The sequence below is a fragment of the Phytophthora parasitica genome (assembly GCF_000247585.1).
Source record: "Phytophthora parasitica INRA-310 unplaced genomic scaffold supercont2.32, whole genome shotgun sequence".
Classification (NCBI taxonomy): Eukaryota; Oomycota; class Peronosporomycetes; order Peronosporales; family Peronosporaceae; genus Phytophthora; species Phytophthora nicotianae.
In genome coordinates this window covers 632,144-651,894 of record NW_008649018.1, presented here as the reverse complement: position 1 = coordinate 651,894, position 19,751 = coordinate 632,144, and the positions used below count along the sequence as shown (strand labels likewise).

The 19,751-nt window shown below is 52.2% G+C and overlaps 8 protein-coding genes across 28 annotated transcripts; 4 read left to right on the top strand and 4 right to left on the bottom strand.

Annotated features, from left to right (window-relative positions):
- The first annotated feature begins 213 nt into the window (after positions 1–213).
- PPTG_13422 (hypothetical protein) lies at positions 214–3,225 on the top strand. 4 transcript variants are annotated; one of them, XM_008909087.1, is made up of 4 exons: positions 214–450; positions 526–2,122; positions 2,191–2,298; positions 2,363–3,225. In XM_008909087.1, exons 1-4 carry the CDS (start codon positions 261–263, stop codon positions 2,466–2,468), a joined length of 2,001 nt encoding a protein of 666 aa, XP_008907335.1. In that variant the 5' UTR covers positions 214–260; the 3' UTR covers positions 2,469–3,225. The 4 variants fall into 4 exon arrangements, with proteins under 4 accessions (XP_008907335.1, XP_008907336.1, XP_008907338.1 ...); XM_008909088.1 differs by having other exon boundaries at positions 2,191–3,225; XM_008909090.1 differs by having other exon boundaries at positions 526–2,298.
- Positions 2,357–4,347, bottom strand: PPTG_13421 (CAMK/CAMK1 protein kinase). 4 transcript variants are annotated; one of them, XM_008909083.1, is made up of 6 exons: positions 4,037–4,347; positions 3,616–3,940; positions 3,264–3,547; positions 3,109–3,184; positions 2,926–3,044; positions 2,357–2,849 (listed from the first exon to the last, which is right to left on the bottom strand). In XM_008909083.1, exons 1-6 carry the CDS (start codon positions 4,050–4,052, stop codon positions 2,686–2,688), a joined length of 984 nt encoding a protein of 327 aa, XP_008907331.1. In that variant the 5' UTR covers positions 4,053–4,347; the 3' UTR covers positions 2,357–2,685. The 4 variants fall into 4 exon arrangements, with proteins under 4 accessions (XP_008907331.1, XP_008907332.1, XP_008907333.1 ...); XM_008909084.1 differs by having other exon boundaries at positions 3,616–4,347; XM_008909085.1 differs by having other exon boundaries at positions 3,109–3,547.
- A 195-nt stretch (positions 4,348–4,542) lies between these two features.
- On the bottom strand, positions 4,543–7,201 carry PPTG_13420 (hypothetical protein). Of its 12 annotated transcripts, none has more exons than XM_008909073.1 (10): positions 6,791–7,201; positions 6,494–6,724; positions 6,337–6,411; positions 6,161–6,269; positions 5,739–6,087; positions 5,598–5,667; positions 5,441–5,509; positions 5,290–5,372; positions 4,988–5,225; positions 4,543–4,890 (listed from the first exon to the last, which is right to left on the bottom strand). In XM_008909073.1, the coding sequence occupies exons 1-10, from the start codon at positions 6,902–6,904 to the stop codon at positions 4,663–4,665; spliced, it is 1,566 nt and encodes a 521-aa protein (XP_008907321.1). In that variant the 5' UTR covers positions 6,905–7,201; the 3' UTR covers positions 4,543–4,662. The 12 variants fall into 12 exon arrangements, with proteins under 12 accessions (XP_008907321.1, XP_008907322.1, XP_008907330.1 ...); XM_008909074.1 differs by having other exon boundaries at positions 6,506–6,724; XM_008909082.1 differs by having other exon boundaries at positions 6,337–6,724.
- PPTG_23208 (hypothetical protein) lies at positions 7,025–7,705 on the top strand. 4 transcript variants are annotated; one of them, XM_008909068.1, is made up of 4 exons: positions 7,025–7,112; positions 7,184–7,264; positions 7,334–7,425; positions 7,501–7,705. In XM_008909068.1, the coding sequence occupies exons 1-4, from the start codon at positions 7,035–7,037 to the stop codon at positions 7,595–7,597; spliced, it is 348 nt and encodes a 115-aa protein (XP_008907316.1). In that variant the 5' UTR covers positions 7,025–7,034; the 3' UTR covers positions 7,598–7,705. The 4 variants fall into 4 exon arrangements, with proteins under 4 accessions (XP_008907316.1, XP_008907318.1, XP_008907315.1 ...); XM_008909070.1 differs by having other exon boundaries at positions 7,334–7,705; XM_008909067.1 differs by having other exon boundaries at positions 7,184–7,425.
- On the bottom strand, positions 7,601–10,303 carry PPTG_13419 (aconitate hydratase, mitochondrial). Its single transcript, XM_008909066.1, has 2 exons — positions 10,154–10,303; positions 7,601–10,039 (listed from the first exon to the last, which is right to left on the bottom strand). The coding sequence occupies exons 1-2, from the start codon at positions 10,214–10,216 to the stop codon at positions 7,742–7,744; spliced, it is 2,361 nt and encodes a 786-aa protein (XP_008907314.1). The 5' UTR covers positions 10,217–10,303; the 3' UTR covers positions 7,601–7,741.
- Positions 10,304–12,658: 2,355 nt separating this feature from the next.
- On the top strand, positions 12,659–16,652 carry PPTG_13418 (hypothetical protein). Its single transcript, XM_008909065.1, has 2 exons — positions 12,659–16,192; positions 16,268–16,652. Exons 1-2 carry the CDS (start codon positions 12,722–12,724, stop codon positions 16,430–16,432), a joined length of 3,636 nt encoding a protein of 1,211 aa, XP_008907313.1. The 5' UTR covers positions 12,659–12,721; the 3' UTR covers positions 16,433–16,652.
- On the bottom strand, positions 16,223–18,231 carry PPTG_13417 (hypothetical protein). Its single transcript, XM_008909064.1, has 4 exons — positions 17,369–18,231; positions 17,134–17,306; positions 16,935–17,067; positions 16,223–16,858 (listed from the first exon to the last, which is right to left on the bottom strand). Exons 1-4 carry the CDS (start codon positions 18,155–18,157, stop codon positions 16,568–16,570), a joined length of 1,386 nt encoding a protein of 461 aa, XP_008907312.1. The 5' UTR covers positions 18,158–18,231; the 3' UTR covers positions 16,223–16,567.
- Positions 18,232–18,376: 145 nt separating this feature from the next.
- On the top strand, positions 18,377–19,662 carry PPTG_13416 (hypothetical protein; the record flags this gene model as incomplete). The annotated part of the gene is made up of 4 exons (XM_008909063.1): positions 18,377–18,658; positions 18,700–18,936; positions 19,016–19,402; positions 19,459–19,662. The coding sequence occupies 4 exons, from the start codon at positions 18,377–18,379 to the stop codon at positions 19,660–19,662; spliced, it is 1,110 nt and encodes a 369-aa protein (XP_008907311.1).
- Between the last annotated feature and the right edge of the window lie 89 nt (positions 19,663–19,751).

The window sequence follows — 19,751 nt, the reverse complement described above, 5'->3', positions numbered from 1 at the left end:
AATGTGGAGACGCATCGGTGAGTTGGTCTGAAGCGCGTGGATGGCTCGTAGCTGCAGTGATTGTGTGTGTGTGTATTTGCGTTGGTTTTGTATTTTGCGTTGGTTTATCCACAGCTAGAAAACTACTATAGGACTACTGCTATACAATAGTAATCTACGTTTTTTGCTTGCTACTAAAAATCAACACCACTGTAGTACTTTTAAAAAAAAATCATTCACCTTTCACATAGTAGGCGTAGCCATTCTCTGCACACACCTTGATGGCGGCACAAAAGCTCCGATGCCAACAATTGCTTCAAGAAGGAACGGCATCTGCATTGGAAGAAGCAGTTAATGCAGCGCACTCTTGCTTGGAGCTCGACAAGACGCAGGTGCGCGGGTATCTACTGCTCACCGAGGCGCTCACCCGACTGCGCAGACACGAAGATGCCGTGGTGTGGTACAAGAAAGGTTTGCTTCCAATACTAAAATACTCTATTTGATCGTGAAATCTAATACCACTGCGTCGTATTGCGTGTTCGATAGGACTGAAGCTGCACCCCGACAATGCAGAGCTGCTGGCAGGATTGAAAGAAGCTCGTGTTGCAGTTCTGAACGACTTACTTGAAGATAGCGAAGAAGACGATGGTGAAGAAGGGATCTTAGCGACTCATGAACAATTGGAGCAGAGAAACACAAGCGAGATTTATATAGAGAGCCTACGTGGGGTACAAGCTACAACCGAGAGTGGCGCGCTCCGCTCTACGCAGATCGTACAGCGCGCACAAGTGTATGCTACTTCTGGTCTCGATGAGGTACTAACCAGTAACAGTAAGGATACTGCGGTACAAGATAGCAACGAGACGCAGACCACGGTGTTCCAAACCAAGATGGAACGGATCTTGGAACACCTAGACCTGTTGAAGCTCGCGAGGATGGCAGCAGTGTATATCTTCTCGGAGCTGTTGAGTCTACGGCGTGTAACAGTTGGAATTGGACTCTTCTTCCTCGGTTTGCTTGCGCAAGCGATAATGCATCGACAGAAGATAATGGTAATATCCATGCTAGTGATATGCTTGTATCGCTCGCAGCTCAAGGAACGAGCTTTACGGTATGCACAAGATTGGGTGCAAACGTCTCGCGACAAGTTGAGCGCATTCACGTGGATCCCGCGGATTGTTTTCGCAATCCCGATTTCCATGAAGGTGTTTGGACATCTGAAGTTTGTGCTGTTCTTGCAGAAAGATGCGCGTTTAGCAGGGCTCGTGCTTACGGTGACAGTAGCTTTGGTCGCCAACGCGCTGCGCCCTGACGCTGTCCAACAGGCCAAGCTATGGGGCGAAGGAAGGCGACTAAAGTTTGCTGCTTATTTCACGACAATCGCGTACTGGGTGGTTTGGCGTGGCCAATGGGCTGACATGATAAGGCTGCTCGGGCCAGCTTTCATTGATGCGGGTGGTATCGTTCTTGGCTCTGTTTCGTCATCCGAGATGCAGGAAGTTTGTCGACGCGCATTCAAAAGGCTCTACAATGATGTGGTGAATGATATACAAGCCGATATTGACCTCGACGCATGGTTCTTTTTGGGTTTGGGTAACTGGGTCGTTGAATATTGGCAGCAACCTACAGACTTTTCATTGGAAATGCTGACAAAGATGCTGACGGAGTGCTTTGAGTCAATGGAAAAAGCAGCAGTGCGGACATTTAGCCCTGAGTTGCGGCACTTGCGTAGCCAACTCAAGAATATGGAGATTACTGATGAGCTACAGCTGCTGGTTGCGTATTTGAAACAGAGTCTAGAAGCTGTTCCACCTCCGAAGCCGTTCGGTATGGCAGCGTTGTTCGCCAAAAAGTGTCCGTCGTTTGTGGTCTTCGCTCTTCTTGTCGTTTTCTACGGCGTCATTTCGCTGCCGTTATTACCGTTTGTTATGTCCGAGTCTCAAGGCGCAAGAGATTTGTATGCTCGCTACAGCACTGGAAGTCTGCAGGAAATGGATGGATTGGAGATTATACTGCTAGACTCACCACTCTTCCACGTCTGGACAAATATTAAGGGCTGCATTTACTGTCTAGAAGGCAGTGTCACGTTTTCAAAGGCTGTGGCTACCGGGACGCAAATTGTATCGGCAGCTGCAAGAATCAGGTATATCTTCTTGACCTCTCTCAACCACTTAGTAGTTTGTCTAACAGAATTTGTGTGGTCATTGCTAGCCGGCTGGCGACATTCGCATCTCGCGTAAAGAAAGAAGGTATTTTTGCGAATGCCCACGATATTCCGGACCATATCGCGAATGCGTTCCTAGTCACGAAAGACTCGAGGTATGGCATAACGTTGGCAACTTTTTATGGTAAAGATACGCTAATGCCGTCTATTGCTTGCCAGTCTGATCATTGATGGGGTGCGGTATCTCCGAGACAGCACTCACTTCCAGGATTTACAGGCTTCAATTGTCAATTGGTGGTCGGGAGGACAAGCGAAAGAAAACTAGTTAACGTTTTGCTTAGTTAGAAACATGTATTCGAGTCGAGATATCATTTCTATGTATGTACGGGAGGTGCGTGGGGCGGAGAGGGCAGGACCACCATGAAATACGTCTATGTTTGCGACTCCAGCAACTGCTGTTTGTTCTGTGGCTGCCGCTCTTGTGCTCTTGGCGTCGTTTTTCGTCTTGCCGACAGCCGTCGCTGGAGATAAAGAACATTGAGCTAGTTGAAACGACGCTTTTGGTTGAAGCGCTTCATCTCCAAGATAGCCGACGAAAGTGGCTGCTCGCTGTACTCGCCCTTTATCCAGGGGTGGTTGAGTGCCTGTGCTGCGCTGAAGCGCTCTTGTGGTGACACGTTGAGGAGGTTGCGGATCAGATCCTTGGCTGCTCGTATGTAATATGTAAACCCCATTAGATAAGTGTCGACATCACATGATTCGAGCAAAACAACACGTTATACCTCCGTCAGATACATTTGTCCAGTATGGGTGAGGGAAGTCCAGCACACCAGAGCGAATTTTGAGGTACACCGACTCCAGGCCATTTTCATCTTCCGAGAAAGGAGGGAATCCGCACAACCTGATACGCAGACAGAACTGTAAGTACCCGCATTATGTAGCACAAGACGCATTCAGCCACGTACATGATGTATAAGACAACGCCAAGACTCCACAGATCCACTTTGCTGTCGTAGCCTTCTCCGTTTAGAACCTCGGGAGCTGATCACAAGGAACAGAGTCACAGCCTCAAGCATCAGCAACTTGTCAATAGACAATTCCATTTCTCCTTCCCACTCACCAACATAGTAGTCCGTCCCGCAGCTTGTGTATGCACGACCACGAGAACGTGCACCGTCGTCTTCATCCTCGAGGATCTTGGCAATGCCAAAGTCGCTCAGTTTGACGTCACTGCTGTCACCGCTGGCAAGAAGGATGTTCTCTGGCTTAATGTCACGGTGCAGGATGTGGCACGAGTGGAGGTAGTTGAGCGCTTGGAGCACATTGGTGACGATCTCAGCTGCTTGCCGCTCCGAGTAAACACCGACCCGCACGATGCGGTCGAACAGCTCGCCGCCCGTGACTCTGCAGCATTAGAAGCACACGTTAGTCGTCAATTCACCAACAGCCAAGCTTGCTGCTAGCTGACCCACCTTTCCATGACGAGCAGCAGCTCCTGGTCGCTCTCATAAACCTCCTCGAGACTGATGATGTTGGCGTGTTTGACCCGGAGTAACACCGTGATCTCGTCGCGCAGTGTCTTCTTCTTAACACATAGTGCCTTGTTGATAACCTTGACAGCGAAGATCTGCTGAGTTTCTTTCCTCCGACAGAGGTACACGAGCGAGAAGGCGCCACGACCGATGAGGTCGCCCACGTCGTACAGCGAGTGGAACATGGCCACGCCGTGGACGTCTGTAAGTCCCTGGGTTACCAGGTTGTCCTCCTCTTTACGGAAGAAAGCCGAGAGTGGGGGAGCTGGTCAGCGGAAATGGCAACAGGCACACAAACACACACAAGAGGTTAAGTCTGAGAAGATGGCTACACTTCACTGAGCAGAGCCAATGGACGGACCTTTGAACGCCGCCATTTAGAGAAAGTTTGTAGGGGATGGAAGGACGTTGGACGGAGGACTCTTTGCTACGAAAGCTTATTTTTCTCTGTGTGTGTCGCCAAAGCTGCACGACGAGACAGCGAGGGCGCAGGCGCAGGCGAAGACGCGGAGCTGAGTACGATGGCGGCTTGAGTCGTCTGGCCGGATCTGCGACTCGAAGACTTCGAGTCGACGCTTTGTGTTCTCCTTTGTCCTTCGCTACTCCATGTGGCAGGTTCTCTGCACCTCGAACTTAGTCGCATATGAGACCGCCCATTGGCTGAAATCATGCCAGTCAACGATTCAGTGAGAAGCGAGCCATTTGGCCAGCATACTTGCCAGCAGGGCATGCGACGCCCAAGCAGCGCCCACCGCGGGGCCATAAGGCTCATCAAGTAGAGCAGACCACCAGTGTATTTACAGTAGTTAACCACCTGCACGCGGCCGGCTGCAGCGGATGGCACCACTAAAAACACAACCACCAATTTCTCATAATGCAAATGCACGGAAATGATCAACTTCAAGTTGGTATTGCAATTTTTCTTTCCTTGCGGCTCATTGCAACTTTTACATCGAAATATGCTGTCGAGTCCTCCTCTTCAAGGCTTCAATGCATGCCATGCGTGATCGTGATCAGCACGACCGAGACCACCGAGAACGCTAGCACCAAATAGAGCCACGCCTGGTGCGCGAATGGACTCGCAAAGCGGTTCTTGTTGCCGCGTGCTGCCGGAGTACCTGGACGCGTGGCGCCCACTTCCATCGGATGCATCTGCTTCCACTCCGACGCCAGGCGACGGCGCAGGCAGAAAACGAGGAACGTAGGGACGATCCACTGCAACAGCAACAAAGCACACAAGCACGTCGCGCAGTTGTGAGTACGTGTTCCCCTGAGAAAACACGCAAAGCCACAAGTTCAACGCAACACCAACCTGAATGCCCAAACCGGCGTACGCGCCTGTGAAGCCCACCAGCATGGACACATCCTCGGTGAAGAACGCCACTACAAGCGGCGGCAGAAGCGCCACCAGCGCGTACATGTTGGTTTCCAGGAACCCGTACAGCCCTCTCGATGGAGTGGCATCGCCCAGTGGCGCCGACTCGTTCATGCTCGACGCGAGGTAACGGATATTCTCACGGAGCGTGATGCAAATAAGCGGGAAGCTCGCACTGCAAGTGATCGGTTCGTTAGCATAGCGTTTTCACATGATGGATTGGACAATGGAAGACGCACCTTAGCGTGAACACTGGGAATAGACTCAGAAAGTATCCAAACGCTTGCACTGGGTAATTCTTGAAGTTGAGTGTGTACACATCCTAAGCAGAACGCAACAAAAGAGTCAACTATTACGATATACGTAACAACATTGCGACCGCGATCGAACCTCGATGTCCTCTGGCTGGAAACGGAATGTTGCCGACGCGCACAGCACGAAATAAACACTGAGGACCGCCTACATGTAGACACACAGCACCAAAGCGTGAACAATACCGCCAAAATTTAACAGCACGTGAAAAGGACACAAGTTTGCACAAACGTACCATGAAGGCCGACGCGAGAACCATGCCGACTTTCGATTTGTCCGTGATAGGTGCCACGAGACCCGGAACACTGCAGCACAAGTAAAATAAGATAAGTGTCAGTGCTCTTTTCGAGGCCATGAATGCTCAACGGCTGTGTACCTGTGGTGGCACATGAAGGAGTAGATGCATACACCGAAGAAAGTGGCAATGTTGGCCGGTTTTTCGTAGCTTACGACGTCAGCGACGCTCCGGCCGTGGCCGCGCGAGATCCCGATGATAGCCAGCACGATCATAAGCCCAAATGAAGCGTGACGAATGACTGTTGAAACGAGCTGGAGTGTGCGCGTCTTGTGCACGTGGCCGAACGTGAACGGCCCAAGAAGCAGACCGAAGAGCACAACAAAAAGGCGATACAAGTCCGAGCTGTTGAACTTGTCGGAGCACTCCCATACAACAGCATCCGCTGAAGGACGCGGGCAGATAATCTCACGCAGTGACTTGGGGACGGCTACGACATTCAGACGGCACAATATCTGTCAGTTTTTAGCAACAGCTTACCCACTCAGCAACAGCGAGCATACCAACAGCATAGATGGCCAAGTCACCGTACAGATACACAGTGATGCATGTATAGAACGCAATAATCCCTCGGTGGTTGAACAGCAGCTCTGCCATCTCGGCCAGCTCCATCTGCATATCACAAACACTAACTGAGCTCATCATTTACCGTCTCACAAGCTAAACAGCGTCCACATACCTTTTTAGACAGATCGAAGTGAAACCTCACATCGGTATTCTTCGCTCGCAACTTGCGCTCAAGTGCGTCATGCTTCTGCAGTATCAAACACACACATCAAACGGTGACGACATCGTCCACACATGAGATCTGCTGGCCATAGAATATGCAATAGTACTTGATTGGCGACCATTAGCGGCACAAATTCCGTTTGCGCGTCGCCGTCGTCGCTATCGCTGAGCTCGTCCACCGGCTGCTTTTCGTCCCCATTTGCAGCGTCCACTCCGAGTTCTCGTGCGCGTCGCTTGAGCGCGTTGACGCCCGCGATGGCCTCGATCATGAACGTGGCAGTCACGTAGCTGACTGACGCTAGGATGGACAGCGCAATGCACCCGTAAATGAGACCAACCTGAAGACATCAAGCAGTGAGATAGTGTTTTTGACTGGCATTTTGTTCATTGGATTCTCTCCTTACGTTGGCGAAAGCGTGCGGAATAGTGAGCGCTCCAGCGCCTACGATGAGGTTGAAGATGAACACGAAGCCCGTGAGGGGCGAGTAGCTGCCGATGCTCGGTCCGCCGCCCGCCATTCTCGTCTCTTGGTCCGCTGCGGAGCTGCTCGAGATCAGGTTCGTTGCCTTGATGGCGAGGTAGAGAATGCAGCTCGTACTTAGGGTTCCACTTAAGTACGATTCAATCCTTTCACTTCAACTTGTCGCAATGGCGATGGCGATGTTGCGTGCTCGGTTCTTGCTAACCAGCGGCCACTTGGTTGCCACCTGCCTCGTTAGAATGGAGGTGAAGGTCTTTAATGTGGGTTTGTCTCGTGTTGCTCGGCATTGACAGTTTGGCGTGGTTGCTGTTCCTAGACCGCTAGCATAGTGGCGTATCTATCGTTTGCCCTAGCAATCGGAAATCTATTCGCAGGGTTGGACGTCTACTCGCCGATAGTAGGTACAAGCAAGCTTAAAATGAGAGTGGGGTCTCTGTTCACGACACCTCCACATCGGTGTATACAGAAGAATGCTGTGCATATTTTCTGCCACTTCGTTGGGGGCGTATGTGTATGCCAAATGATTCTACACGACTTGGACCCGGCGCGATACCTGTGGTAAGAATTGTAGGTTGTCTATCTACATGCATCACGATACGGGACGTGTAATACTTTGTGCTCTTATGGCCACAGGTATGTGGTGTTGCTGACTCACCTGCCAAGTTCGCTGTGTATTCTAGACACCACCGCACAGCGCTTCCTCTTCAAAACTGCGCAGCATCCATACTAAACGCTACAACTAAAGACAGAGCAAGTGCGGATTTTGCTTTCAGTGTGACTAAGTGTTATTATAAAAAAGAGCAATACTTCACACTACTGCGAGGCATCTGTATCCCTTCAATTCGGTCCTGGAACTCAGTCAAGTGCGAGTCGCTTAGGCGTTGGTCTTCTTCATCAGGTTCAGCGCGCTGCCGTTCTTGAACCAAGCGATCTGCTCCTCGTTAAACGTGTGGTTCACCGTGATGCCAAACGGAGCCTCACCCGAGGCAGGGGTCACACGCAGAGTCAGGGGCTTGCCAGGCGCGAAAGTCTGCAGGCCCAGGATATCCACCTTGTCGTTGCCCGTGATCTTGTCGTAGTCCGCCGGGTTCGCGAACGTCAGCGGCAGCATACCCTGCTTCTTCAGGTTGGTCTCGTGAATACGCGCGAACGACTTGACGATCACAGCACGGCCACCAAGGTGACGCGGCTCCAGAGCGGCGTGCTCGCGAGAGCTGCCCTCACCGTAGTTCTCGTCACCGATCACAACCCAACTGACACCGTCGGCCTTATACTGGCGGGCCACAGCAGGCACCTTGTCGAACTTGCCCGTGAACTGGTTCTTGATGCTGTTCGTCTCACCGGTCTCAGCGTTCTCAGCACCGATCAGCAGGTTGTTCGAGATGTTGTCCAGATGGCCACGGTACTTGAGCCACGGGCCGGCCATACTGATGTGGTCGGTGGTGCATTTGCCCTTAGCCTTGATCAGCACGGGCATGTTCTTCAGGTCCTCACCGTTCCACTCGTCGAAGGCCGACAGCAGGGCCAGACGCTCGCTCTTGGGGTCAACGTTTACAGTCAGACCCTCGCCGCTAGTAGGCGGGGCCTGGAACGTCTCCTCACCAGGGTCGAAGCCACGCGGCGGCAGCTCCTTGCCGAACGGGGCAGCGAACTTGAAGTCCTTTCCATCCGGGGTCTTGATCGTGTCCTTAGCAGGGTCGAACGTGGTAATACCAGCAATAGCGCTCACGGTCACCATCTCGGGGGACGTAACGAAGCTGTGCGTGGCCGGGTTGCCATCAGCGCGCTTGGCGAAATTACGGTTGTACGAAGTGAAGATCGAGTTCTTCTGTCCCATGGGCATGTCGGTACGGTTCCACTGACCAATGCACGGGCCGCAAGCGTTGGCAAGGACCGTAGCACCGGAATCCAGGAACGTGTCCAGGATGCCGTCGCGGGCGATGGTGGCGCGCACCTGCTCCGAACCGGGAGTCACGTAGTACGGCACCTTGAACTTGAGACCAGCCTCCTTGGCCTGCTTGGCCAGGTCCGCGCAGCGGGTCATGTCCTCGTAACTGGAGTTCGTGCACGAACCGATCAGACCAGCACTCAGTTCCATGGGCCAGCCGTTCTTCTCAGAAGCCTCCTTCATGTCGGCACCAGCGACGTGGCCAAGGTCCGGCGTGAATGGACCGTTCAGCATCGGCTTGAGCTCGTCGAGGTTAATCTCAATGATCTGGTCGTAGTGAGCGCCCTCGTCAGCACGCAGGTTGGCCTTGAACGACTCAGCAGCCGAGGCAATGCCACTACGCTTGGTGGAGCGCAGGTAGTCGCCCATACGGTCCGTGTAGGGGAACGTGGAGCACGTGGCGCCAATCTCAGCACCCATGTTACAGATCGTGCCCATACCCGTGCACGAGATGGACTCGACACCGGGGCCGAAGTACTCGACAATGGCACCAGTTCCACCCTTGACAGTCAAGATGTCAGCCACCTTAAGGATCACATCCTTGGGCGACGTCCAGCCCGACAGCTTGCCCGTCAGGTTCACACCAATGACCTTGGGGGCCTTGAGCTCCCAGGCCATGCCAGCCATCACGTCGACGGCATCGGCACCGCCCACACCGACAGCGCACATGCCCAGGCCACCAGCGTTGGGGGTGTGCGAGTCCGTTCCGATCATCAGACCTCCGGGGAAGGCGTAGTTCTCCAGCACGATCTGGTGAATGATACCGCTGCCAGGCTTCCAGAAGCCCATGCCGAACTTGGCACCAGCCGACGACAGGAAGTCGTACACCTCCTTGTTGACGATGTTGGCGTTGGCAAGATCCGAGTCCGAGCCCTTCTCCGCCGTGATCAAGTGGTCACAGTGGATCGTCGTGGGCACGGCGGTCTTGGGCAGACCCGACGAGATGAACTGCAGCACAGCCATCTGGGCCGTGGCGTCCTGCATGGCGACGCGGTCCGGGCGCAGCTTGAGGTACGTCTCACCACGCTTGGCCTTCGTGGTGGCGTCGTCCAAGTGGCCGTAGATGATCTTCTCGGCGAGGGTCAGCGGCTTGTTGCCGTTGGTCTTGCGCACCGTAAAGAGGTTCTTCTCCATCTTCTCGTAGGTCTGGTCGATTGTGGGGCTGCCCTTGGGGTCCAGCACGGACAGAGGCACAGGCACGCCGCAGCTAGACGACATGCTGGCCTAGGGAGGATCACATGGCATAGACCACCGAATTGTCAGACCTAGAATTTGTTTAACATGTATGCAGGGGCGTGGACTGTCTACCGCAGCCGCTAAAGCTCACTCGGAACGCACCTTCATGGCCGTAGAGCGCAGCGACTGACGCGCGGCGCGCGTGGTCGTGGAAACGGCGTACATGATGCAGGGACGACTGAGCTTTCGGCGTCCGTTCCGCTTGCGAGGAGATCCCAAAATGGGGTGGTCCAGGGCAGATTCCCACGTTGCAAGGATCGATCACCCGTAAATTACCGATAAATTACGGAGATGTAGACGTCGCCCCTCCCGATTACTGCTTTTATATCGATACGAAATACACGTCTTCTCTTTGTTCTGGGTTTTTGTATGTGCAGCAATCTCAGCCCCCCGTTTAACGTCGGGGCGAAAAAAGGACTTTAAAGTCTCTTCGTTCTGGTGGTCTGCCCCATGCACGTGGCGATCTTAGCGGCATTTTGCCTTGCGTTTACAGTGAAGGATGCACCTCTTATCACGATGTCCACGGTGAAGCGTCGGCGCTTGCGTTTTGTAGTACATGTATAAACACTTCCATGGTTACGTCTTTTGAAGTTCAGGTCCAGCGAGGGCGAGTCATAGCTTCGCATTGCGAAATGGGTCCCATATTGTGCCCATTTGCTTACAGAGCGAAGCCCGTGCCATGTTCCAGGTGTACACACTGGTAATCATTCCTGGCGTCCTAACATGGTGAGCCAAGTTGGCAACCATTCCACGCGTACGAGTATTTTGATACATGCCTAGCTTAGAGATAACCGAGCAATTCTGCTCTGGACCCAGTTCGCTCATGCGCAAGTAAGTAAGGTAACATTAAAAGAGCTCAATGATTGAGCTGCAATTTAAATAGATTAACATTGCCAAGATCTCGTCGTTGTGATTCGATACATGTAATGAGCGCAGGCGTGAAGTTGAGTTGGCTAATATTACATGTAGATTTATCTTACCATAAAGCAGCAAATAATACTTCACGTAGCAAAACATGCAGAACGCAGCAATTCATAGCACTGAATCAGTTTTGTCGTGGCCATGTCAAACCAGAGTAACTGTATTTCCTCTTGCGGCTAAGCGTGGCAGGCAACTTTAGTTCGCGTCAATCACCATTTCCACCGAGCTCAACGCGGCAAATCCGAAGTAGAATACGCCATCACTTCTCAACCAGAACACCAAGAACAGCGACATTGATTGCAGTCTAACCAACAATACATCCGTAAACAGACTAATAAATGCCGTGGTCAACTCTGTGGAATCATAGGCCGCGAACGCTCTCGACGCGAGCGACTACATGTCCGATACTTGTGTTGGCGCTGTCGTTAGGCTTTGATAAGTTGTTCCAGTGGTGGGGATGCTCCAGGAGCACGGATGCGCAATTCTTGTCGAATGGGCATGAAAAAGTGCCCAACTGATACCTGATCACAAAGGGTGTCAAGCTGAAGCGCAATGATGCATTGACACTTCGATGTGGCCACATGGTGCAATTTATTCGCGCTTGGATTGGTCCAAGGCTCGCCTAGAATCTGGCTTCGAGTTGTCGCAAACTTTAAACTGCAATTGGCCCAGCCTCGTCCAGTGGATATCCAGTTTTCCAGGAGTGGCTGTTCGGCGCAACTGGCGATTCATGTAATTTATTTCCGCTTCAACCTTAACCCCCTTTGCGCAAGTACGTCAGCTTTCTTCTCGTGCTTCATTGCGACGGAGCTGATGTACCCGAGCGGACTGACCAACGGAGAGCACCCCGAGCAGCTCGAATGCACCCAAGGCCAAAAACGAGTGCTAACAATCGGCTTGCGTGGCTTAGGCGACATTTGCTGCTAGCTGCGACGCAGCAGGCGAAGGTGGAGGTCGCAATTTACGCATGTGCTGGGCTGACGAGATACAAGTATTTGTGATCCTCGCACGAGGTTCCAGCACAATTGCTCGCTATACCTGCGGGCTGTACTAGCAAGCGGCCTACCGAAATGGTGACTCCTATGGAATTATTTTGCGCTCTATACGCCAATGGCGACGAGCGTTCACTCCGGATTTCTGCTTCGGACCGCAACTGAATGCTGCTCACCACACCAGCAAAATCGGGCGGTATTTTGTCTATATGAGCGTGAGTTGGTGGCTTGCTGCTCGTAGCTTAGATCACTGTTACGTACAGACGTCGCGTGGGTACTTGACGGGGCGAGAATTTGGTTCGGTGCGAACTGCGATCATTGCAGACTAGGAGCACAGTCCTGGAACGGAGCACCGTCGGGGCTTCAGACGGACAAGGCCTACGATTTCAACGACTTGCTTGAAGTCGAATATGAGCTGCTCACTGGCGGTGCAGAGCCGCCTCAGTTACCCTGATGATGCCGTGTACTCTTTACTCCCTAGCGCAACGCCCGACTGGGTCAATGTCGGTATATCTGAAAAGCATTGTGTGCACATAGGTGCATGATGGCTTGTGCGAAGCATTCCTTTAGGGTTGGTTTTGCATGACTATGGCAACATGACAGGAGTACATACAAACTTTCAGTGAACGCGGAATCACGAAATCGTACTTAATTGTCATCATCACTGTACTTCCATCATACTGCAAACTTTGCCGATCAAAAGGCAAGCAGCAACCTGCTAAAGCAACCAACACATTCCTTTGCCTCTCGGTTGGCCATGCACATTAAGCAGGTAGTGGTGTGCGGTTTCCGCAGCTATAAGGACCAGGTGGCAGTGGATCCCTTCAGCAACCAACACAATGTGGTGATTGGTCGCAACGGCACTGGCAAGTCCAACTTCTTCGACGCCATCCGCTTCGGGCTACTCACGTCTCGCTTCGCCAACCTGCGGCCGGACGAGCGTCAGGCGTTGCTGCACGAGGGATCAGGCAAGCACGTCATGTCGGCGTACGTGGAGATCGTCTTTGACAATAGCGACGGACGCCTGCCCGTGGACGACACGGAAGTGACTCTGAGACGCACCATTGGCGTCAAGAAAGACGAGTTTTTCCTTAACCGCAAACACATAACCAAGAGCGACGTGGTGCATCTACTGGAGAGCGCGGGTTTCTCACGCTCCAACCCGTATTACATTGTGCAGCAGGGCAAGGTCAACGCCCTGGCCGTCATGCGCGAGCGCGAGCGACTGGAACTGCTCAAGGAGGTGGCAGGCACTAAAGTGTACGAGGACCAACGAGTCAAGTCACTTAAGATTTTACAAGAAACACAGACCCAACGAGAAAAGATCCAGGAGGTCGTGAGTTATATTGAAGAGAGACTAGCAGAGCTGGAGGAGGAGAAAGAGGAACTTAAAGAGTACCAACAATTAGACAGAGAACAGCGTGCTCTGGAGTACACGATGCACGAGAAGGAGCTGCAGAATGTGCGAGCAGAGATCGAAGCACTGGACAAACAGAGACAAGAGGAGAGCGCCAGGTCCACGGATCTACACGAGAAGCTCTTGCACGTCCGAACGGAGATCAGTCGGATTGAAAGTGACCATCAGAGGAAAGAGCAAGATCTGGCACAGCTTATGGAGGAGCAGAAGAGCCAGGAGGACGAGCGGAAAGGACTGATGGAAGCTCGATACAAGCTGGAGATGGAGGTGCAAGAACTGAAGGAGCAGATCCGCTCTGATGCTGAGCAGCGGTCGACTGTATCCAAGGAGGCGGAAGTGGTGAAGCACGAGATTGAAGCCAAGCGAGCTCAGCTGAATAATGAGATTCTTCCTGCACTTCGACAGGCTGAGCAAGCGCATGACCAAGTAGCCCGAAATGTGCAAGAGTGCAGAGCGCAGTCGGAGCATCTGATCGCCAAGCAAAGCCGCAAAAGTCAGTTCCGTACTCAGCAAGAGCGTGACGATTATCTGCAGCGTGAGATCAGTGACATTGAGAGCTTGGTGCGTCGAAAAGAAGGCGACACGGGGTCGTTGAGGAACTCTATTGAGGGTCTGGAGAAGTCTATTGAAGGGTCTGAGCGGACACTCGACCAGCACATTGAAGAGCTACGTGAACACCGCCGCCGAGTGGATGCAGTCGGAGCAGAAGTGCGGCGTCTAAAGGAGCAGCGCAACTATCTGAGTGAAGAGCGCAAGGCAAAGTGGCGCGAGGAGAACCAGATTTCGTACGAATTGCGCGAGCTGAAGAAGAAAGTGAGCGAGGGAGAGAATGCGTTGCAGAGCACAATGGCGTATGACGTCCGCCGCGGTCTACAGGCAGTCCGGGAGATGCAAGATCGGATCCGAGGAGTTTATGGACCGCTGATCGATCTCGTGCGACCTGTTGATGAGCGTTATTGTATCGCAGCGGATGAAGCCGCTGGTGGTGCGCTTTTCCACGTTGTCGTAGACACGGATGACACGGCGACACGGATTATGGGGGAGCTGGACAAGAAGAACCTGGGCCGACTTACTTTTTTGCCCCTCAATCGCCTGAAAGTGAAGGATCACTTCGACTATCCTCGAAATGACGACGTTGTCGCGCTGGTGGAGAAGCTGGAATATCCTGCCGAGATTCGCAGAGCTGTTATGGCAGCCTTTGCTAAGAAATTACTGTGTCGGGACTTGGACACGTGCGTTAGGTATGCAGAGCAGACAAACATGGACTGCTTGACGTTGGACGGTGATATGGTTCACCGTCGTGGTGCTCTGAACGGTGGCTTTAAAGACCCTCGTCGATCTCGGACCCGAGCGATGATGGAGGTGAAGCAGGCGCAAGTGGATCTAGAGAGAGTGGCTGAAAGAGCTCGAAGAGTGACAGCAGAGTCTCAGCAAGCAGATCAGCGAGTGACCAGCATTATCAGCGATATCCAGAAACTCGAGGCTGAAAAGAACCGTGCCATTTCCGCTCATGAACGCTTGTACGACGACATATCTCGACGAAAGAATCATATTCGCACTGAGAAAGAAAATTTGGCTCAGAGAGAGCGAAGCTGCGAGCTTCAGGAACGAGAGGTGAAGGAGCTTGTCGCGAAGGTTACGGCGCTTCGTTCGGAGCTTCTTACTCCCATGCAAGACTCCTTGACAGCTGACGAACACCAATTGCTACACTCCTTATCTACCAATATTTCCCTGCTGGAAGCTGAAGAACGAGATCAACGACAGCGCCTTGAAGAAATACGCTCGGAGAAGGAGAACATCAAGACGGTGTTGGAAGAAAACCTTATTCGCCGTGAGAATGAACTAGCGCGACAACTTGGAGAGGGTATTGAGGAGCTGGCAATTTGTGAGCGAGAGGAAAATCTCAAGGCGAAGCAAATCGACTTGGACGATGCCTCGCGTCTGGTGGATGACAACTCGTCGTCGCTGAAAGAGCTTGAGCAAAAGATCGAGGCGTTGCAGGAGGAAATCGCAAATGAGAAAGCCCAGGTGGATGCTTTGAACGGAGAAGATGTGTCACTGAGCGACCAGATGCAGCAGGAGGCTCGGGAAGCAGAAAAGATTTTGAGTAAGCACCGGCGTTTGGTCAAGAAGCGCGAGGATGCAACGCGAGATATTCGCGAGCTAGGAACGCTGCCAATTTCTGAGCTCGAGAAGTTTAAGACGCTGCCGTACTCAGACGTGATCAAGCAGTTCAAGCACCGGAATGAAAAGTTGAAGAAGTACAACCACGTGAATAAGAAGGCGTTGGATCAATTTATGAGTTTCAACGAGCAGCGTACGACGCTTTTGGAGCGGAAGCAGGAGATTGACGACGCCTACAACTCGATCAAGGACCTGATCGATGTGCTGGATAAGCGTAAAGATGAAGCCATCTTCCGTACGTTCAAAGGCGTAGCAGGCTATTTCTCTGAAGTATTCCGTGAGCTGGTACCAACGGGCGAAGGCAAGATGATTCTGGTTGGTGCTGACACTAGCCAGAATGGCACGGCGAATGGAGGCGATGCGTCAGTGGAGTCGAATGTTGACACGTACTCTGGAGTGCAGATTAAGGTGAACTTCCGAGGAGAGGGTGACTCTTATTTGATGCAGCAGCTCTCCGGTGGCCAGAAAGCATTGGTGGCTCTCGCCTTCATCTTTGCGATCCAGCGAGTGGACCCAGCTCCTTTTTATTTATTTGACGAGATCGACCAAGCGTTGGACTCCACTCATCGAGCTGCTGTCGCAACCTTGATTCACCGCCAAGCGCACTCAAAAGATAACCCGGCACAGGTACGCGCCAATGTTCTTTGAGTGTTCCGCTTCTTATCGTGCTAATGGGTTTGTGTGGTGTATTTTTTTTTGCAGTTCATCACGTCAACTTTCCGTCCCGAGTTGGTGAATATCGCTGACAAGTTTTACGGAATCGGCCACCAGAACAAGATCAGCAACGTCTATCCAATGACGAAGGAGGAATCTCTCGACTTCATCTCCAATATCATGACGGAGGAAGAGGGCGTGGCGGGAATGTAAGCGTCTTTACTGTCAGGCTGTCGTCTTTTTTTCCTTTTAATATCTGGTTGCAGCAGTTTTGAGTCAGTGACAAGTTCGACGGCAACCTCTATTCTATCAAGTATCGTAAGCGTCTAATAAGAAAGTGTCGTTCCACTAGTCTTTCGCCGATCGAACCCGCTTGCCAGACTTGCGTAGACCCAGTGCGTCGCGCTCGTCGGCCTGCTTCGACTTGAAGGCTAGCTTGAGGCTCTCGAGTTTCTTCTCCGTCACAGGCCACTTGTTGCAAGCCTTGGAGTTCTGCCAGAAGAACACACTCGTGTCGAACGATGCAATGCGCCAGCGGGTCTTCCGGATCTGCTGCTTGCCCTCGCAGTAGCCATGCTGCTTCTGCGGGATGAGGAGGTGCCTTTGATTAAAACGACTCGCGTTCAGTTGTTGCCAACCCTGTGAACCAGCATAACGCACATCATCAGTAATCCCGCAGTAAAATATCAACGCAGATGGCTCAAAGAATCGGTACCTCAGTCTCTTGCCAAGCGGGGATGATGACGATAAACGCCAAGGGTCCATCGGCTGCATTGAGAAGAGCGGTCATGTGATCGGCCATGCGTTTGATCACCTTGGGGATAAATGGTGGGTTGGCTTCAAAGCAACTACATACAAAAAGCCATACGACAGTAAGTATATGTGCTAGCAGACGGAAGCAAGCTACTGCGTACCCAGATCGAGGTGAGAAGTCGAAGAAGCTGCCCACGCTTCCAAACGCGAAATCTGTGTCAAGGAAGGCACTGCAAAAGCGCGAGTAGCGGCAGTTCAGTGGTGACGCAAAGCACTCCATCTTGCAGTCGAATTCCTTCAGTAGCATATCGAAGCACTCTTCGTTCAGTGCAGCCTACAATAGCACGGTCATTAGGATCCTCTATACTCGCGCACACCAAAGTGTCCTCTCCTTACCTGGAAACCTCCTCCATCCAGCGAGTCATATCGTAGGAGTAAGCAGAACAGCGCGCTCTCAAACTGGCGTTGGACTTCGAGGGCCATGTTTGACCCGTCGCCGCCCAATCCCTGCTTCCTTGCGAACATTTCACGTAGCTTGGCGAAATGGTCCGCACTTAGCTTCACCGTCAAGTGGCCGTACGTCAATTGGCGCATACCGTCCTCCATCACTGTCACTTGAACCTTCTTCTTTTTTCCAGCTACAAAGTCCTGCTGACCGAATTTGCGCAGCATTCGCTCGGATTCGCGTGTCAGCTCCTTGCACTTCTTGGTGGCTCCCGACTTGGTGGCCCCAGCTTTGCGAAACTCCTCAAACAAGCCGCTGTAGTCACTGCCAGCGTGAGGGATCAGCGGGTCGTGCTCCTTGACTGTGAGCTGCGACGTGAACTGCCACGTCTCGTAGGCCGAGTTGGGCAGCTTCCCGATTCCCAGGTCCTCGCTGGCTCGACGGATTTTATTGCACAATGCACGCACTGTCTGCTGGCGCGCGATCTCCATCGCTGGGTTGACGGGGCGCGTTCTGGCAGCGTCTTCGAGTTTGCGCAGCACAGTGGAGGACAGTGGCATTTCCTCCAGCGGGTTCCAGATGCCCGACGGAGGTGTCGATGACGGCTCACGTTCGCGTTTCTTTTGGGCTGAAGAAGACGAAGATGCATGACTTATTGGTGGAACAACAGCAGGCGGCGGCGGTGCATTGCCTGTAGCCGCAGCCATGGACGCCAGGATGTCTTCCAGTGGGTCTGCCATCTATCCGACACCACCAACACTCCGTAGTGACATGGCACTAAATTGACATCGGTATCTTGAAGGGGAGTGAGTAGTGCACCCAACTGAGTGTCGTAAATCGCGACCAGATTTTGCCCTATCCGCATCGACCTAGATTTTCAATATCCGTCAGCCATGTATACGTGTATACCCTTGCCAACTGCCATTTCGACAGCGAGAGGGGGAAACAAAGGTATCAGTATGGAGGCAACGACCGCAGGCCGCTGCACGGCAAATGAGGGTGGCCCTAGATACGTGGAAAGCTTGCCGAGCGAGCACTCCGACCCTTCGTCTACCTTTTGCAGCGATGAGGAGTGGGTCGTCTCGACCGATGAGTCGTCGAGCACATCCAGCACAGTGCATACGGATTCGATTGACTGCACGCAGCAAACTACGGAAGCGCCACCCCTTCAGAGAACTCAATTTGAATCTTGGGATGACCTGGAGGACTATCTGCAAAAGTACTCGAAGGACACGTATCAGGTACACTGACAGTATTTCTAACCGTGCCTTACTTGATATAGACACTGATACATTGTTGTTATCGTGTCGAATATTGTTTTAGAGTGCGGACAAACAACAAAGTTGGGGTGCGGAACAAGAAAATTCGAGCTGCCTCCAGTTCGACGCAGCCGGTTCTGCCGGACAAGTGGATTTACTACGGTAAGACATTCGTTTGTACACATGATGGCAAGTACAAGTCGAGAGGACAGGGGAAAAGGAAGCGCCAACAGTCCAGGGCAATCGAGTGCGATGTCCAGGTGCAACATATCTATGGTTTTGGTTTGGGTATTAGTTGGGTATCAGTTGGACTAGCAATTATATGTTGTGTGCGTGAAGATCAACGCTTGCGTGCAAGTTGTTGACGCAGCGGCTCCTACGTTTGCGCTGCGGATTACGTCGGCGCGCTTGAAGCATAATCACCCCCTCAACAAACACATATTTGAACAGTACCCACAGGTCCGAACAGCTCTGGGGCCAGAGGTTGTCGGGACGGTGAGTGAGCTGTTGAAGGCTGGTGCCAAGAAGAAGCAGATATTACAGTATATTTACGAGAAGTCCAGCTGCGCCCCAACCACCCAAGATGTTCATAACCTTGTAAGGAAACTCAAGTACCAGAATAATGCTGCATCGACGAGTGCTAAACGGTTAAAGCACTGGATGCACGAATTTACGCAGGAGCCAGGAAATGTTGGTCGAATCTTCGTGGACTCAGTTCACAAAAAGGTGTAAGTCTTTATTTCGTGTTTAACTCGATGGTCTTTAACCGGTGTTATTCGTAGACTATTGCGACGTGTATCACTATGCAGACGGCACATATGCGGGAGCTCTTTGACAGATTTCCGGAGGTACTCATGATCGACGCAACCCACGGGACAAATGCATCAAAGTACAAGGTGTTCTCTATTATGGCTCATGATGCTTTTGGCAAGGCCAATTTGTTCAACACGCAGTCGTCCAAAACGAACGGGCTGCTACTCTGCTGACCGCCCTGGAGGAGTTCAAGAAGAATAACGTTAAGTGGTCACATATCAAGTGTATCGTTATTGATAAGGACTTTACCGAGATGGGGGGG

Coding starts and splice junctions, on each gene's coding strand:
- PPTG_13422 (XM_008909087.1), top strand. CDS start 261: ATGGCGGCACAAAAGCTCCGATGCCAACAATTGCTTCAAGAAGGAACG. Junction 451..525: donor CGTGGTGTGGTACAAGAAAG/GTTTGCTTCCAA, acceptor CGTGTTCGATAG/GACTGAAGCTGCACCCCGAC. Junction 2,299..2,362: donor CTAGTCACGAAAGACTCGAG/GTATGGCATAAC, acceptor ATTGCTTGCCAG/TCTGATCATTGATGGGGTGC.
- PPTG_13421 (XM_008909083.1), bottom strand. Junction 3,185..3,263: donor CGGGACGGACTACTATGTTG/GTGAGTGGGAAG, acceptor CCTTGTGATCAG/CTCCCGAGGTTCTAAACGGA. Junction 3,045..3,108: donor GGCGTTGTCTTATACATCAT/GTACGTGGCTGA, acceptor TCTGCGTATCAG/GTTGTGCGGATTCCCTCCTT.
- PPTG_13420 (XM_008909071.1), bottom strand. CDS start 6,904: ATGGCGGGCGGCGGACCGAGCATCGGCAGCTACTCGCCCCTCACGGGC. Junction 6,412..6,493: donor CGCTAATGGTCGCCAATCAA/GTACTATTGCAT, acceptor TTGATACTGCAG/AAGCATGACGCACTTGAGCG. Junction 6,270..6,336: donor ACTTCGATCTGTCTAAAAAG/GTATGTGGACGC, acceptor TGTGATATGCAG/ATGGAGCTGGCCGAGATGGC.
- PPTG_23208 (XM_008909067.1), top strand. CDS start 7,035: ATGGCGATGGCGATGTTGCGTGCTCGGTTCTTGCTAACCAGCGGCCAC. Junction 7,113..7,183: donor CCTGCCTCGTTAGAATGGAG/GTGAAGGTCTTT, acceptor TGCTGTTCCTAG/ACCGCTAGCATAGTGGCGTA. Junction 7,426..7,500: donor GACCCGGCGCGATACCTGTG/GTAAGAATTGTA, acceptor TTATGGCCACAG/GTATGTGGTGTTGCTGACTC.
- PPTG_13419 (XM_008909066.1), bottom strand. CDS start 10,216: ATGTACGCCGTTTCCACGACCACGCGCGCCGCGCGTCAGTCGCTGCGC. Junction 10,040..10,153: donor TGCGCTCTACGGCCATGAAG/GTGCGTTCCGAG, acceptor GATCCTCCCTAG/GCCAGCATGTCGTCTAGCTG.
- PPTG_13418 (XM_008909065.1), top strand. CDS start 12,722: ATGCACATTAAGCAGGTAGTGGTGTGCGGTTTCCGCAGCTATAAGGAC. Junction 16,193..16,267: donor CAAAAGATAACCCGGCACAG/GTACGCGCCAAT, acceptor TTTTTTTTGCAG/TTCATCACGTCAACTTTCCG.
- PPTG_13417 (XM_008909064.1), bottom strand. CDS start 18,157: ATGGCAGACCCACTGGAAGACATCCTGGCGTCCATGGCTGCGGCTACA. Junction 17,307..17,368: donor TGGATGGAGGAGGTTTCCAG/GTAAGGAGAGGA, acceptor GTGCTATTGTAG/GCTGCACTGAACGAAGAGTG. Junction 16,859..16,934: donor CCGCTTGGCAAGAGACTGAG/GTACCGATTCTT, acceptor GCTGGTTCACAG/GGTTGGCAACAACTGAACGC.